The 16,960-nt window shown below is 40.0% G+C and overlaps 1 protein-coding gene across 2 annotated transcripts in view; it reads left to right on the forward strand.

Moving 5' to 3' along the window:
- The window catches only part of LOC140205226 (serine/threonine-protein phosphatase 6 regulatory subunit 3-like), a 149,845-nt gene that overhangs the window by 95,775 nt on the left and 37,110 nt on the right, over positions 1 to 16,960 (forward strand). The window contains exons 13-15 of one of the 2 annotated variants that reach the window (XM_072272640.1): positions 7,475 to 7,560; positions 8,348 to 8,434; positions 12,515 to 12,612. In XM_072272640.1, coding sequence (XP_072128741.1) covers positions 7,475 to 7,560; positions 8,348 to 8,434; positions 12,515 to 12,612 — 271 coding nt within the window. The remainder of the gene's footprint in view (positions 1 to 7,474; positions 7,561 to 8,347; positions 8,435 to 12,514; positions 12,613 to 16,960) is intronic. The other variant, XM_072272641.1, reaches the window with a different exon arrangement.

Raw genomic sequence — 16,960 nt, forward strand, 5'->3', positions numbered from 1 at the left:
ATCCAGGTCGTTAATAAAAGTCACAAAAAGTAGAGGTCCCAGAACAGATCCTTGTGGAACACCACTAGTCACAATCCTCCAATCTGAATGTACTCCCACCACCACGACCCTCTGAATCCACCTTGTGGAACACCACTAGTCACAATCCTCCAATCTGAATGTACTCCCACCACCACGACCCTCTGAATCCACCTGGCCAAATTTCCCTGGAACCCATGCCTCCTGACTTTCTGAATAAGCCTACCGTGTGGAACCTTGTTAAATGCCTTACTAAAATCCATATAGATCACATCCACTGCATTACCCTCATCTATATGCCTAGTCACCTCCTCAAAGAACTCTATCAGGCTTGTTAGACACGATCTGCCCTTCACAAAGCCATGCTGACTGTCCCTGATCAGACCATGATTCTCTAAATGCCCAGAGATCCTATCTCTAAGAATCTTTCCAACAGCTTTCCCACCACAGACATAAGGCTCACTGGTCTATAATTACCTGGACTATCCCTACTACCTTTTTTGAACAAGGGGACAACATTCCCCTCCCTCCAATCCTCCGGTACCATTCCCGTGGACAACGAGGACATAAAGATCCTAGCCAGAGGTTCAGCAATCTCTTCCCTCGCCTCGTGGAGCCTCGGGAATATTCCGTCAGGCCCCGGGGACCTACCCGTCTTAATGTATTTTAACAACTCCCAACACCACCTCTCCCTTGATATCAACATGCTCCAGAACATCAACCTCACTCATATTGTCCTCACCATCATCAAGTTCCCTCTCATTGGTGAATACCAAAGAGAGGTATTCATTGAGGACCTCGCTCACTTCCACAGCCTCCAAGCACATCTTCCCACCTTTATCTCTAATCAGTCCTACCTTCACTCTTGTCATCCTTTTTTTCCTCACATAATTGAAGAATGCCTTGGGGTTTTCCTTTACCCTACTCGCCAAGGCCTTCTCATGCCCCCTTCTTGCTCTTCTCAGCCCCTTCTTGAGCTCCTTTCTTGCTTCCCTATATTCCTCAATAGACCCATCTGATCCTTGCTTCCTAAACCTCATGTATGCTGCCTTCTTCCACCTGACTAGATTTTCCACCTCACTTAGTCACCCATGGTTCCTTCACCCTACCATTCTTTATCTTCCTCACCGGGACAAATCTATCCCTAACATCCTGCAAGAGATCTCTAAACATTGACCACATGTCCATAGTACATTTCCCTGCAAAAACATCATCCAAATTCACATCCGCAAGTTCTAGCCTTATAGCCTCATAATTTGCCCTTCCCCAATTAAAAATTTTCCTGTCCTCTCTGATTCTGTCCTTTTCCATGATAATGCTAAAGGCCAGGGAGCGGTGGTCACTGTCCCTCAGTTGCTCACCCACTGAGAGATCTGTGACCTGACCCGGTTCATTACCTAGTACTAGATCTAGTATGGCATTCCCCCAGTCGGTCTGTCCACATACTGTGACAGGAATCCGTCCTGGACACACTTAACAAATTCTGCCCCATCTAAACCCTTGGAACTAATCAGGCGCCAATCAATATTAGGGAAGTTAGAGTCACCCATGATAACAACCCTGTCATTTTTGCACCTTTCCAAAATCTGCCGCCCAATCTGCTCCTCTGTATGTCTGCTACTACCAAGGGGCCTATAGAATACTCCCAATAGAGTAACTGCTCCCTTCCTGTTCCTGACTTCCACCCATACTGACTCAAAAGAGGATCCTGCTACATTACCCACCCTTTCTGTAGCTGTAATAGTATCCCTGATAGTATCCCTGCCACCCCTCCTCCCCTTTTTCCACTCTCTCTATCCCTTTGAAAGCACTGAAATCCAGGAATATTGAGAATCCAGTCCTGTCCTGGTGCCAGCCGAGTCTCTGTAATGGCCACTACATAATTCCATGTATGTATCCAAGCTCTCAGTTCATCACCTTTGTTCCTGATGCTTCTTGTATTGAGGTACACACATTTCAGCCCTTCTACTTACTGTCTTTACACCATTTATTCTGCTTCTCTTTCCTCAAAGCCTCTCTGTATGTTAGATCTGGCACTTCTTTCCTTCTCCATGCACTTCTTTCACTGCTCTATCGCTCTGGGTCCCATCCCCCTTGCAAATTAGTTTAAACCCTCCCGAACCATGCTAGCAAACCTATCTGCAAGGATATTGCTCCCCCTCGAGTTCAGGTGCAACCCATCCAATCTGTACAGGTCCCACCTTCCCCAGAAGAGATCCCAATGATCCAAAAATCTAAAACCCTGCTCCCTGCACCAACTCCTCAGCCACACATTCAACTGCCATCTCCTCTGATTCTTACCATCACTGTCACATAGCACTGGCAGCAATCCTGAGAACGCCACCCTTGAGGTCCTGTTCTTCAGCCTCCTGCCTAGTTCCCGAAACTCACACTTCAGGACCTCATTCCTCTTCCTGCCTATGTCTTTGGTCCCAACATGTATCATGACTTCTAGTTGCTTTCCCTCTCGTACCAGGATGTCGTGCACCTGGTCAGAGACATCCCGGACCCTGGCACCTGGGAGGCAACAAACCATGCGGGTGTCCTTCTCACGTCCACAAAATCTCCTGTCTGCTCCCCTGACTATAGAATCTCCAATGACGACAGCTCTCCTCTTCTCCGTCCCACCCTTCTGCACCACCGGGTCAGACTCAGTGCCAGAGGCCCTGCCACCATGGCTCACATCTGGTAGGTTGTCCCCGCCAACAGTATTCAAGCATCTTAAAACTATGCCTTCTCATGCTAGCCATTTCAGCCCTGGGGAAAAGCCTCTGACTATCCACATGATCAATGCCTCTCATTATCTTGTACACCTCTATCAAGTCACCTCTCGTCCTCCATTGTTCCAAGGATAAAAGGCCGAGTTCACTCAACTTATTCTCATAAGGCATGCTCCCCAATCCAGGCAAAGTCCTTGTAAATCTCCTCTGCACCCTTTCTATGGTTTTCACGTCCTTCCGAAAGTGAGGCGACCAGAATTGAGCACAGTACTCCATGTGGGGTCTGACCAGGGTCCTATATAGCTGCAACATTACCTCGCAGCTCTTAAACTCAATCCCACGATTGATGAGGGCCAGCACACCTAATGCTTTCTTAACCACAGAGTCAACCTACGTAGCGGCTTTGAGCGTCCTATGGACTCGGACCCCAAAATCCCTCTGCTCCTCCACGCTGCCAAGAGTCTTACCATTAATACTATATTCTGCCATCATATTTGACCTACCAAAATGAATCACCTCACACTTGTCTGAGTTGAACTCCATCTGCCACTTCTCTTGTTGGTCATAATTGTACCATCCTGCCTTTAGAATACTTTTTCCTCTTTTTGGGATGTATATATCCTGTGCCTTTGGAATTGCTCCCAGAAATTGCAGCCATTGCTGTTGTGCCATCATCCCTGTCAGCGTGCCCTTCCAATCTACTTTGGCCAGCTCCTCTCTCATGCCTCTGTAACTCCCTTTCGTCCACCCTAATACTGATATATCTGACTTTAGCTTCTCCTTCTCAAATTGCAGGGTGAATTGTGACATAGTATGATCACTGGCCCCAAGGGTTCCTTTACCTTTAGCTCTCTAATAAATTCTGGTTCATTGGACAACATCCAATTCGGAGTTGCTGAACCCCTTGTGGGTTCAACCATGAGCTGCTCTAAAAAGCCATCTTGTAGGCATTCTAGAAATTTCCCCTCTTGGGATCCAGTACCAACCTGATTTTCCCAATCTACCTGCATATTGAAATTACCCCATGACTATTGTAACATTGTCCTTTTTGCATGCCTTTTGTATCTCCCATTGTAATTTGTAGACCACATCGTTATTACTGTTTGAGGGTCTGTATATAGCTCCCATCAGGGTCTTATTACCCTTGCAGTTCCTTAACTCTACCCACAGCGATTCAACACCTTCCGACCCTGTGTCACCTCCTTCTAGTGATTTTCACCAAGAGCCACGCCACCCCCTCTGCCTAACTGCCTGTCCTTTTGATACAGTGTGTATCCTTGGACATTAAGCTCCCAGCTATAGCCTTCTTTCAGCCACGATACATACATGCAAATCTGTAACTGTGCTACAGTTTCATCTACCTTACTCCATAAACGGCACACATTCAAACATAACACCTTCAGTCCTATATTCACCCTTCTTCAATTTTGTCTGTAACTCATTGGAACTCATCCTATTGACTGCATTTTTGCACTATCAATAGCCTCTCCTGCCTCAGTAAGGACCTGGACCCATTGCAATTTGCCTATTGCCATAATAGGTCAACGGCAGACGTAATCTCAATGGCTCTCCACAAGGCTTTAGACCACCTGGACAGTACAAACACCTACATCAGAATGCTGTTCATCGACTATAGCTCAGCATTTAATATCATCATTCCCACAACTATGACTGAGAAGTTGCAGAACCTGGGCCTCCGTACCTTCCTCTGCAATTGGATCTTTGACTTCATAACCGGAAGACCACAGTCTGTGTGGATTGGTGAAACATATCTTCCTCGCTGACGATCAACACTGGCGCACCTCAGGGGTGTGTGCTTAGCCCGCTGCTCTACTCTCTGTTTACACATGGCTAGGTATAGCTCAAATACCATCTACAAATTTGCTGACGATACAGCCATTGTTGGTAGAATCTCAGGTGGTGACGAGGGCATACAGGAGTGAGATATGCCAACTAGTGGAGTGGTGTCGCAGCAACAACATGGACTCAACGTCAGTAAGATGAAAGAGCTGATTGTGGACTTAAGGAAGGGTAAGACAAAGGAGCATACACCAATCCTCAGAGGATCAGAAGTGGAGAGAGTGAGCAGCTTCAGGTTCCTGGGTATCAAGATCTCTGAGGATCTAACCTGGTCCCAACATACTGATGTAGTTATAAAGAAGGCAAGACAGCAGCTATACTTTATTAGGAGTTTGAAGAGATTCGGCATGTCAACAAATACACTCAAAAACTTCTACACTTGTACTGTGGAGAGCATTCTGACAGGCTGCATCGCTGTCTGGTATGGATGGGTGACTGCACATGACCGAAAGAAGCTGCAGAGGGTTGTAAATTTAGTCGGCTCCATCTGGGGTACTAGCCTACAAAGTACCCAGGATATCTCTAGGTAGCGATGTCTCAGAAGGGCAGCGTCTATTATTAAGGACCTCCAGCACCCAGGGCATGCCCTTTTCTCACTGTTACCATCAGGTAGGAGATACAGAAGCCTGAAGGCACACACTGAGCGATTTAGGAACAGCTTCTTCCCCTCTGCCATTTGATTCCTAAATGGACATTGAAGCTTTGGACACTACCTCAATTTTTTTTAATATACAGTATTTCTGTTTTTGCATATTTTTAAAAATCTATTCAATATATGTAATTGATTTACTTGTTTATTATGTTTTATTTATTGCTTTTTAAAATTCTGCTAGATTATGTATTGCATTGAACTGCTGCTGCTAAATCAACAAGTTTCACGTCACATGCTGGTGATAATAAACCTGATGCTAATTCTGATTCCTTGCTCAGAGTCTCACTACACGCTGCCTCTGTTCTGTAAACCAACTATCTCATCCTCAGCACTATCACCCTGGTATCCACCCCTGCCAAATTAATTTAAACCCTCCCAAACAGCTCTAGCAAACCTGCTGCAACTATAGTGGTCCCCCTTGGGTTCAGGTATAACCCCTCCCTTTTGTACTGGTCATAGTTTCCCCAGAAGAGATCATAATGATCCATATGTCTGAACCCTCAGGCATGCAATCATCTGCCAAATCATGCTATTCTTACTCTCACTGGTGCATAGCATGGGCAGCAATCCAGAGGTGACCGCCCTGGAGGTGCTGTTTTCAGCTTTTGTCTAGAGCCCTAAAATCTTTCTTCAGGACCTCTTCACTTTTCCTACCCATGTCATTTGTGCCAATATGTATAATAACATTTGGCTACTCACCCTCCCATTGAGAATGCCATGGACTCAATTCAAGACATACCTGATGCTGGCACCTGGGAGGCAACATGACATCTGGGTGTGTCTATTGCAGAATCTCGTCTCTGTTCCTCTGACTATCACCACTGCAGTCCTCTTCACCTCTCTTCTCTTCTGAGCCACAGAACCAGACAGCACTTTCCTAGCAGGGCATCCCCTTCAATAGTATCCGAAGTGGTATACTTAACTGAGAGGAACGGCCACAGGGATACTCTGCACTGGCCGTCCATTTCCCTTCCTTCTGACAATTACCCAGTTTCCTGCTTTCTGCAACCTCAGGGTGACTACATCTCCATAGCTCCTATCTGTCATCTTCTCATTGTCCCGTATGATCATCAAGCTACAGCTCCATTTGCTTAATACGTTCTCTGAGGAGCTACAGTTTGGTGCGTCTGGTGCAGATGTTGTTATCCGGGAGACTGAAGGTTCCCTGTATTCCCACATCTCTCTCTCTCACACAAAACTTAAAGAATTAAGAATAGAAAGAGAAACTTACAATATACCTACCTATTTCAAGCCTAATGAGCCAAAACCACTCCAAACACTAGCCCACTCACCACAATGGCCACTCTGCTTGTACTTGCATTATTTTTATTTGCCCTTTCTAATGAATCCTGTTCAACGATTGATTGTGGCCCCAACTCCAAAAAAACTGCTGAGAAGTTTTGCCTTTTTAATCTTGACTGCGACCCTTATTAAAAAGGTAGCCCTCTACTTAGGGATTGTTGCTCAATGATAAGATAGGTGAAGGCATTTATTGGGTAGCCTCCAACCTGATGGCATGAACATTGACTTCTCTAACCTCCGTTAATGCCCCACCTCCCCGTCTCCCTCGTACCCCATCCGTTATTTATTTATTATCGTGTGTGTGTGTGTGTGTGTGTGTGTGTGTATATATATATATATTCATATTCTTTTTCTCTCTCTCCTTTTTCTCCCTCTCTACCTCTCACTATACTCCTCGCCCATCCTCTGGGCTTCCCCCCCCCCCCTTTCTTTCTCCCCGGACCTCCTGTCCCATGATCCTTTCATATCCCCTTTGCCAATCACCTGTCCAGCCCTTGGGTCCATCCCTCCCCCTCCTGTCTTCTCCTATCATTTTGGATCTCCTCCTCCCCCTCCCACTTTCAAATCTGTTACTAGTTCTTCTTTCAGTTAGTCCTGACGAAGGGTCTCGGCCCGAAACGTCGACTGTACCTCTTCCTAGAGATGCTGCCTGGCCTGCTGCGTTCACCAGCAACTTTTATGTGTGTTGTTTGAAGGCATTTATGACTGAATTTAAAAAAATAGTATCCTGTCCAAGGGCATCTCATTTTTTGACCCCCATTTGAAGAGATTTACTGGATAATTAGGCAAGCAAAATAATATTTCCGCAGATCTGTTGCAGCTCACCAAATTTTAGAAAAACATGCTTAGAAATGGAAAAAGCTGGGGAGTGAGGGTTCACACCTTTTGAATGTTTTATCGTGTCTCAAACTTGTGTTTTCAGATCTTGATGAAGACTACAGGGAAAGATGGGAGACATTTACCACTGGTTCATTAGCAGAAACCAATAAGAAAAATACTGTAGATTTGGTAAGTTTTGGAAAAATTTGAAATTAATTTGGCTATTCTCTTCAATGTGCATTGTTTCATAGGTGGGAGCAATGAAGATTTGAAGTTAAAATCTGAATTTATTATTTGTTAATATTCAAGTATTAACTTGAATATTAAATTTTAACTTGTTAATATTGCAAGGTTGTAAGCAGTATGATTTGCAATGAGACAGGCTAAAGCAAAGGGTTGTATTTTATCAATTTATACATGTGTATTAGAATTACAGCTGCCAACTTGGTCTTCATAAATGAATCTACATGGACTATTTAATTATGCTCAAAATTTTTTTAATCAAATATTCCCATACTTTGAATTAGAATCTTAATTACATATTTTACATGATTTTTAAAATTTGAAGTTAGTGTCTTCAAACTATTCTGCAAAGTAAATTGATTGTTAATCTTTTCTTAGAACTGGGTTCATAATTTCTACATTTTAGGCAGAATTTTAACTTCCTTTAAAGTGAGGTTATAGTTTAGAAATATGTAGGAATGCATGAATTGAAGTAAAATTGCTTGTGTTGAAAAGTTTAAGTTTACTAAAATATTTTCTGAAGAATGGAGAGTTTGTAAAACAAAAAAAAGAAGCCATATATGCTATTATGTTTTTCAAGTACTAAATCTAAAAGAAGCTAGGAATTGTAAAATACATTAGAACTATTTGATATAATAAGATACTTGATGATACTAATAGGGAATCTATTTTGAGTAGTGTGGAACCAGATGACTTAGAGTGGAATCACTTGATTCTGTAAATTTAATTTCAGGTAAGCGCGCACAGTATACATTCATCAAGTGATGAAGAAGTTGATTTTAAAGAACAATGTTTTGCTCCAGACTCAGGGTTACAGCAAGTAAGTAGTTGTACAATTTTATTTCACTTGTGAAACACTGATGGTTTGCATGAATATGAATAATATAACTTTTAAACTGACTTCAGCTGTTTATCTTCTCCTAAGTATATAAACTTTTTAAAATATCAATGCAATAAATGCACTGTTTAGCAAAAAGTGTTAAATTCATCACTTGCCCAATTTTCATTTCAGCTTCCAGTGTTTACTCAGCCCTTGCATCTCAATTTAATGGTTGTTGAAATTGGGGCCAAAAATCGAGTTTAACTGATTCATGACTGCTTAATATTTATCTAGAGTCTGTATGATCACAATATAGTAAGATTCTGATTATTTGCTATTCAACTATATGGAAATCCTATGGTTGCTCACTTGGTGCTGATTCCTGTGCTCCCTTCTGACTCACCAAGACCCCTATACTTATGCTCTCTTCTGACCTCAGAAATGTTATCGTTATTATATTATGCAACATTACAAAAAGAATTAAAACTGTTTGAAATAATATCTTACTGTTTAGATTATCTACCCATCCACTAAAGTCCCAGGAATGTCAGATGAATGCAGTTAAACTTGAACTTAATTTTTATTTAAGGCTCTAGGAAAAGAATACATCATCAGTCAGTTTGCTTATCAAATAGAAATCCTCAAACTGCAATGAGTCAGTGAAAACTATAACCTGTCTGTTGAAAGGAGTATAATACTTGGTGACTGAAATGAAAATACATGGATAAATAAAATGTATTGTTAAACTAAAATCTATCTTGTTAAACAAAATCAATCATTAAGTGCAAATCATAAACTATTAGAATGATAGTCCTCTTATGAGTTTTCATTTTGATATCATAGAAGGCAGTTGTTAAATTTACTTTGAGGTTATAAGGTATTTAGTTAAACCTGTTTTGGCAATCAATTGGTACATTTTTAATCTAGATATTAAAAAAAAACAGAACTCAAACTTGAAAGGTTGTTTTAGAAAAATATCTTGTAGCTGTAAATGTTGAATCTTTTAAAGCTGTGTAGCCTGGCACCATAAACCACTGGAAAGATTATCACTGTCCCACTAAGGTCATCCAGCCTATTAAATTCTTTTTTGCAGGATTTTCAGCATCTGCAGAACTACTTGTGTTTAAGATTCCAAGAAGTTGAGATAATCGTGGATTAAAAATTGGTCAACAGATAGAAAACAAAATAGGAATAATTAAGCCTTGTAGCTTGGCAGGCTGTGACTATTGGGGTCATAATGCCTTGCCACATTTACGTGGGGCTGAGTGAGACTGGAGCACCGTACATTAGTCTTACTGGGGTACTTTGGTCTCCTAATACAAAAAAGTGATAAAAATGCCATAGAAAAGAGTGTAGCAAAGATTCACTATTCTGGTATTTGGGAGGCATTTCTTTTAAATCAGGCAAGAGTGAGATAAATTAGACTCTGATTAATAGAACAGAGAATTGCAAAGAATGATCACTATCAGCACAGGTGCACCATAAGGCTTTGTGTTTTGCCCCTGCTTTACTCATTCTATACCTATGATTGTGCAGCTGAGTACAGCTCCCATACCATATTTAAGTTTGCTGACAACAACATAGTTGTTAGCCAAGTCAGAGATGGTGACAAATCAACATGGAAGAGATTGAAGACGAGCTTGAGTGGTGCCACAACAATAGCCAGCACAGTAGCATAGCAGTTAGTGCAGAGCCAGGGATCCGGGTTCAATTCTCACTGCTTGTTTGTAAGGAGTTTGTACGTTCTCCCTGTAACTATGTAGGCTTCCTCCCACATTCCAAAGATGTACAGTTAGTGGTTGATTGGTCACAAGTGTAATTGGGCAGCACAGATTCATTGGGCCTGTTACTGTGCTGTATCTGTAAATAAATAATAAAAATAAAATAACTTCTCACTCAACATCAGCAAAACTAAAGAGCTGCTTATTGACCTCAGGTAGAAGAAGCCAGAGGTCCATGAACCAGTCCTCATTAGGGGATCAGAGTTGGAGAGGGTCAGTAGCTTTACATTCCATAGGATTATCATATCAGAGAATCTGTTCTGGGACCAGCATGTAATTCCCATCACAAAGAAAGCATGACAGCACCTCTATTTTTCCATTAAAGTTTATGTGGATTCGGCAGATCACCAAAACCTTTGATAAACTTCTGTCCTAATTGGTTGATTGTCGTATTGCATCAAAATACCAATGTCCAGGAATGGAAGTCTACAGAAAGTGGTAGATACAGCCCAGTCCATCACAGACAAAAGTCCTTTCCACCAATTTGCACATTTACATGGAGGGCTGCCATAAGAAAGCAGCATACATCAAGGATCTCCACCATTCTCTCTTCTTGCTACTACCGTTGGCAGGAGGTACAGAAGCCTTAAGTCCAACACCACATTCAGGAACAGTTATTACCTTATGACCATCAGGCTGCTGAACCGGCATGGGTAACAGCTGACCACAACACTGAACTGATTCAACAGCCTACAGACTCTTTACAAATTATGTTCTCGGTAGCATTTTTTTTTTATTGGCACAATTTGTCTTTTGCACATTGGTTGTCTTTCAGTCTTTGTTTAAGTATTGTTTTCCATAATTTCTGTGTATCTCTATTTTCCTGTAAACACCTACAAGAAAATTAATCTCAAGGTAGTACAGTATATGGTAACATGTATACTTCTGATATTAATTTTATTTTGACTTAGACTTTGAGGAATGTCATTGAAATTAATAAAATACTGCAAAGGCTGGACATGATGGATATGGGAAAGATATTACCCCTTCTTGAGGACTTTTGGATTTCTGCAATTTTAAAATCTGTTAGCTGAAGGGAGCATCAATTGAACAAAATTAACAAATTTGTTTATTCAAACATCCTTGCACTGTTCTTGTGGGAAATTGATGACAAGATTTGTTGTTATTGAAGACCCTGGAGTCACAAATTGATTAAAAGTTCTTCTTTGAAATGCTGTTTATTCTTAAGATCTAAGATATAGTTGCTGCTAAAGAGCGTGAATGTGAAATATGTTTAGTTTCTCTCCTCCGCCCCCCCCCCATGCTAATTTTTGGTGCTAAATCATACAATCTCATCTCTCCTTTGATCTCTAAATTGACCTCTTAAGACAGCAGTGAGAATCCAACCTGATTTATTTAATGTTGGATGTAATAGGTTTGCATTGCTAAGGGTCAAGTGGGTGGTACACACAGGGATGAGAGTCAGTAGAGCAGACTTTATACTCATTTCAGCTTCAGATTCATCTGGAACTGAAGCCAGAATCATCATTGCACAATCAAATGAAGGGAACTATTTGTTTCTGAACTACTATTTAGTGTGTGCTTCTGGAAAGTGAAAAAGATGAAAATATACCTAAATGTCAGTAGGGGGCCACTAGTGCTTGGATTGTTTACCAGCATTGATTTGTGTGAGACATTACCTTGAGAAGTGGAAAGTGAGGAACATGTTTCTTTGTTTGAAAATTGATAGAAACATAGAAAACCTACAGCACAATACAGGCCCTTTGGACAATGCTGTGCCAAACGTGCACTTACTTTAGAAATTACCTAAGGTTACCCATAGCCCTCTATTTTTCTAAGCTCCATGTACCTATCCAGGAGCCTCTTAAAAGACCCTATTGTATCCACCTCCACTATAGTCGCCGGCAGCCCATCCCACTCACCACTCTCTGCATTAAAAAAAGACTTACCCCTAACATCCCCTCTGCACCTACTTCCAAGCACCTTAAAACTGTGCCCTCTCGTGTTAGCCATTTCAGCACTGGGAAAAAGCCTCTGACTATCCACGTAATCAGTGCCTCTTGTCATCTTATATACCTCTATTAGGTCACCTCTTATCCGCCTCCGTCGCTCCAAGGATAAAAGGCCAAGTTCACTCAACCTATTCTTGTAAGACATGCAATTTTAGCAATTTTTGATGTTACTTTATATTTCTTACATTTACAGCTATAGGGATTTTCTATAACTTACCTGTTTGCAACCTCCTATTACTTAAATGTTTGGGTCCCCAATTAAGTGCATTTCTTTATGTGATTGAGTATCAAGATTATATCCCTATCATTGGTCCTGCGTTTGCCAGGCCTTTTCTGATTATCAGATGCAACAAATGACGTCCAATTTTATTGACCAGTTCGGCTTCAACGATGAGGAATTTGCTGATCAGGAAGACATGGTGAAGTAAGTATACTTTGCTTGATTCTGGTGTATGTAGCTTGATTTGGGTGACTAGCTATGAATCTTTCTAGTAGCATAAAATTCTTTTCAAATGAAAAATTGAGGTGAGATTGGGGTCTATTTATATTTTCCCTCTTCTATTGTCCATAAATTGATCCTCTATTTGGAATATTGGATTTCTACTACTTTAAACTGCTTTGGGATTTTGGGTGCTTGTCCTTTGGAATCTGTGTTCTCTTCTGACAAGCATGTATTGCAGAGCTGATTTATTTTAATCTGTGTATGAAAATTTCAGTTTTGGTTCTCAACCAAGTATTTGTTTAATAAAGTAACAGGATTACAGTACGGGGATGTCCAACATTTTGGATCTGCCAACTTGATACAAGAATCAAAACCAGTAACAAGGCTAATGATAATATACTAATGAGGCTGTGCACATAAAAATTCTGAGCCCCTACCCCCCCCCCACCAACTTAAGACCCATTTTGTTTTTATTTTCCTGGTTGCAAGAAGTAAACCTTCTTTCACGCTATAACTCATTTCAGCAAAAGCTTGGAAATTTGAAATCTTCAGTACTGGCTTTTTACATAGCCAGGTCTGATGGATTATTTAAAAGACCGTGGGTTTTAAAAATAAATGTATTCCTTAACAGGTGGAATATCTGAAGCTGAAAGTTAAAGCCATCTTTCACAAAAAAAAAAAATTAGAATTAGAGGCAGCTTTGCAGGCTGCTAAAATTGCTCTACATGTTGGATGTCCCTGTTGTGTGCTAAATGAAATCATTTTGATCAACATTATTGATTAAGAAAGTTTTAAGTTTAGTGTATGATTGTCCTGTAGTTGTGTTACAGTTACTTAAAATGGAAAATGTGCTCAGTGAACTTACATGGTTATTTAGCCATGGAGCTCTTTTTATTAATAATATCAATTTTGCATTCTCCATTCTGGGCTGTCAGTTTTATGCGCCACAGTAGCGTAGCAGTTAGCGCAACGTTATTACAGCTTGGGGCCTTGGAGTTCAGAGTTCAGTTCCAACATTCTCTGTAAGGAGTTTGTACATCCTTCCTGTGTGGGTTTCCACTGGGTTCTCCAACTTCCTCCCACAGTCCAAATACGTACCAGTTTGTAGGTTAAATGGTTATTTATAATTTGTCATGTCATTGGGCTACAGTTAAGTAGATGGGCTACTGGGTGGGCTTGCTCATTGGGCCCAAAGAGCCTGTTCTGTGCTGTATCTCTAAATCAACAATCAATCGATCGTACCAATATCAACAGCACTTCTCTGTTAACCACTTTAGAGTTGTTTTAATTGTGTTCAGGCTGAGTTCACTGCATTTTCAGACTGGTAATTTTGAAAGATTTTTTTGAGTTAGCTTAGGAAATTATTGTAAAATTTTTGGCTTGTTTTGCTTAAATTATTTTAGTATTTTGTTAAGATATCCTCATGAGGAAGCAGCTTCAGGTAGATCTAATATATGCAGATTACAGCTAATTCATGCTTTAATTAGTAGTTACTGATCCTTAGTTATTTCTCAAACTATCTCTGTTGTCTTTATCAAAAGCTGTATAACTAAGTAAATGATGAAGATATAATTGTCCTCTTCCTACTGTTGGAAAAAGCCCGTTGGTATTTAAACAGTGCTCTTTCAAATTAAATATCAAAGCATCATGTCTGCTGATGAACTATCCATAATTGAATTATCTGCTCTAGGTGGATGAGCAGAAAAGGTGAAAATTCAATTTTGTACTGATTTGCTATTAGAATCATGGCCTTTGGTCAACTTACAAGGCACTTTCATTTTTCTGTTGTTGTGCAACTGTGTCATGTTTGCAGATTATAAATTCAGTATATTATTTTTATAGCAAATACATTTTTTAAGTTTGTGTTACTTTACATTAGGTTTGCATTTAATGATTGTCCATCATGTATTAGGTATATACTAGTGCATTTCTCTTTCATTCCCTTGTTCTGTGACGGGAAGTCACAGCTGATGTTCATCATCTTCTTTTGCAGCATTTTGGTTTCAAACTGCCCTTTGGACAACAACTTCACTCCACTATTATACTTGCATTGATGTTAAATACCTGCTGATATTTCACTCCGCTTTGGTACTTTCCCACACCAAACACTGATCTCAGCCCAATAGGTTTTTTGCTACTCTTGAAGATGTTACATCAGTTGCGCAAAATTACTCATGGATGATTAGTTTCCTCCTTAGAATATTGGATCCTCTATATATTTGGAAAATATGAAGCTTGGGTTGAGTCACACTGAGTGTATAAATGTATATTCATGGTGGGAGTTGGTGCAGTGGAAAGGAGTGATAAATAAGTTGGTGGTATTGCTTATCCTTTGCATAAATATGAGTTTGTTTTACTGAAAGCTGCTATTGAAGCAATCCCACTTCATATTAGTGGCATTAAAATTGTTCCCCATGGATTATCTTGGCACAGAAAGTTCTCCATCTCTCTGCTGGACAAAGATGACATATGTGGGCTGTTATAACTACTGCGAATTTCCTCCCCAACTGACTTTTATGGAGAGCTTTCACTATTAAAAAGGGGGAAAATCAAATAATTCCATAATAAATTAATATCGATGATCACTGTTGTCAAAATGACAAGATGTATGTGATCACCAAAACCTGTCTTCACTAGGGCTCATGTATCATTTGCAAGAAGTAACCTTTCCTTGTGCTTATTGGTGAAAGAACCAGCTTAAATCATAACTCTTAGATAATCCAGAAATACTTAACTCTTAATAACCGTGGACATTGGTGTAGTCAATCTTACAAAATATTTCTTGTTATAAGAAATGGCTGTGCTGTTCCGTGCCAAATAGCTGTTTTGACCCAGCCTTGAGAAACATTGGGTTTGGTTTCAAACTACCGTTTAGATGACAACTTCACTTTTCTTGTTCCATCATATTTGCGCTGGTGGTAAATATTGTCGTCTTTGAAGTTGTTTATGGTATAGTCTTAGATATTACTGAGATTACTGCCTTTACTGGTGGGAGACTTTACTACATAGGCCATTTTGTATTTTGAATCTTGCTGAATTTTAATTGAATTTCTCAAACAATGGAAAGATAAGGATGATGCCTGAATTATGCACTGTTTTCTTAAAGCTCTTGTCTGACATGCTTCAAGCTTGCTGTTTCTGTTGTGTCAGATGTTTGCTGTTTCTGGGACAGATGGAAACTTCCTAATTCCCAGACTTGTTACACATTTGGCTTCCACCTTTATTGTGGTTTCTTATTCATTTCGCTCAGAAGATGCCTGAATGGCAGTGGATAATATTTGGAGGTAGTTTTATTTCCATTGCTGGATCTTGGTGATAGTGGAAGTACAGTCTGAGTTTGATATCTTCTCTGGAAAATTGAACCTTGTATCTAAAGGAAATTGTACATTTGAATCAGGAAGGTATATTTTCACTGGATAAAAACAAATGTATTCAGTGGCTGCAACTCTAAATCCTTGTGAAAAGATGTTTCCGCTGCTGGATAATGCGTTAACTGGTGAACTATTTCAACATGTACTGTTGATCCTTTCTATGATTCAGGCCTTTAAAGTATAATTTTCTTTTCCCACAGTCATACAGTGCTTCCTGTGAATGAAAGGGTACATCTTGCGTCTTCTGCCCTTGCAGAGGTTTAACGCAGCCCAAGTCAAACAATTAGCTAATTTGAGGTAAATTCCATATTGCACTTTACGTGGATTTGTTCTACGGTATTTTTTTCTGTCTGCAGAAAATGGAATATTGCCATATATTCATTTGCTTGAAAGCTAAAATATTTACAAATTCAAATATGAGTCATCATAATTAAGCAAAGAACCTGAAGGATGCTAAGGTGCCGTCATTTCATTAAACGTAGTTTGGATGATTGTTTAAAACCTGTTTTGATATTTTACCACAAGTCTGCATCTAAAATTGCTTGGAGAATTATATTTTGGGAGGTTAGATCTCTACCCAACACTTGATATTGTGGATACATACCGTGGAGCCCAAAGATTTGATGGTTATCCATTTTCATTTGTTCATGCTGCAATTGTTTTTGGTGAATTTGATTAAACCATTAAAATAAAATAAAAACAGTATTTTTCATTGAATCTAACAGACTACACCCCAAACTTCAAAAATACCAAATCTTGTATTCTGCATAGATTTTATTTATTAGTAAAATAAGAGCTAAAAAAATCCATTTCAAAACTTCAGCTTCTCATAATTCATTTGGGGTAAATCAGCAGATGAGCATATATAAATTCTTCAAGGATACAGCTGATCAAAGTGTATAGTGTCACAGGTGAATTATTGAACACTTTTGTTTTGAATCAAAAGCAGTCCTTGCTTC

This window comes from Mobula birostris, chromosome 11 (assembly GCF_030028105.1).
Source record: "Mobula birostris isolate sMobBir1 chromosome 11, sMobBir1.hap1, whole genome shotgun sequence".
In the NCBI taxonomy this organism is placed as follows: Eukaryota; Metazoa; Chordata; class Chondrichthyes; order Myliobatiformes; family Myliobatidae; genus Mobula; species Mobula birostris.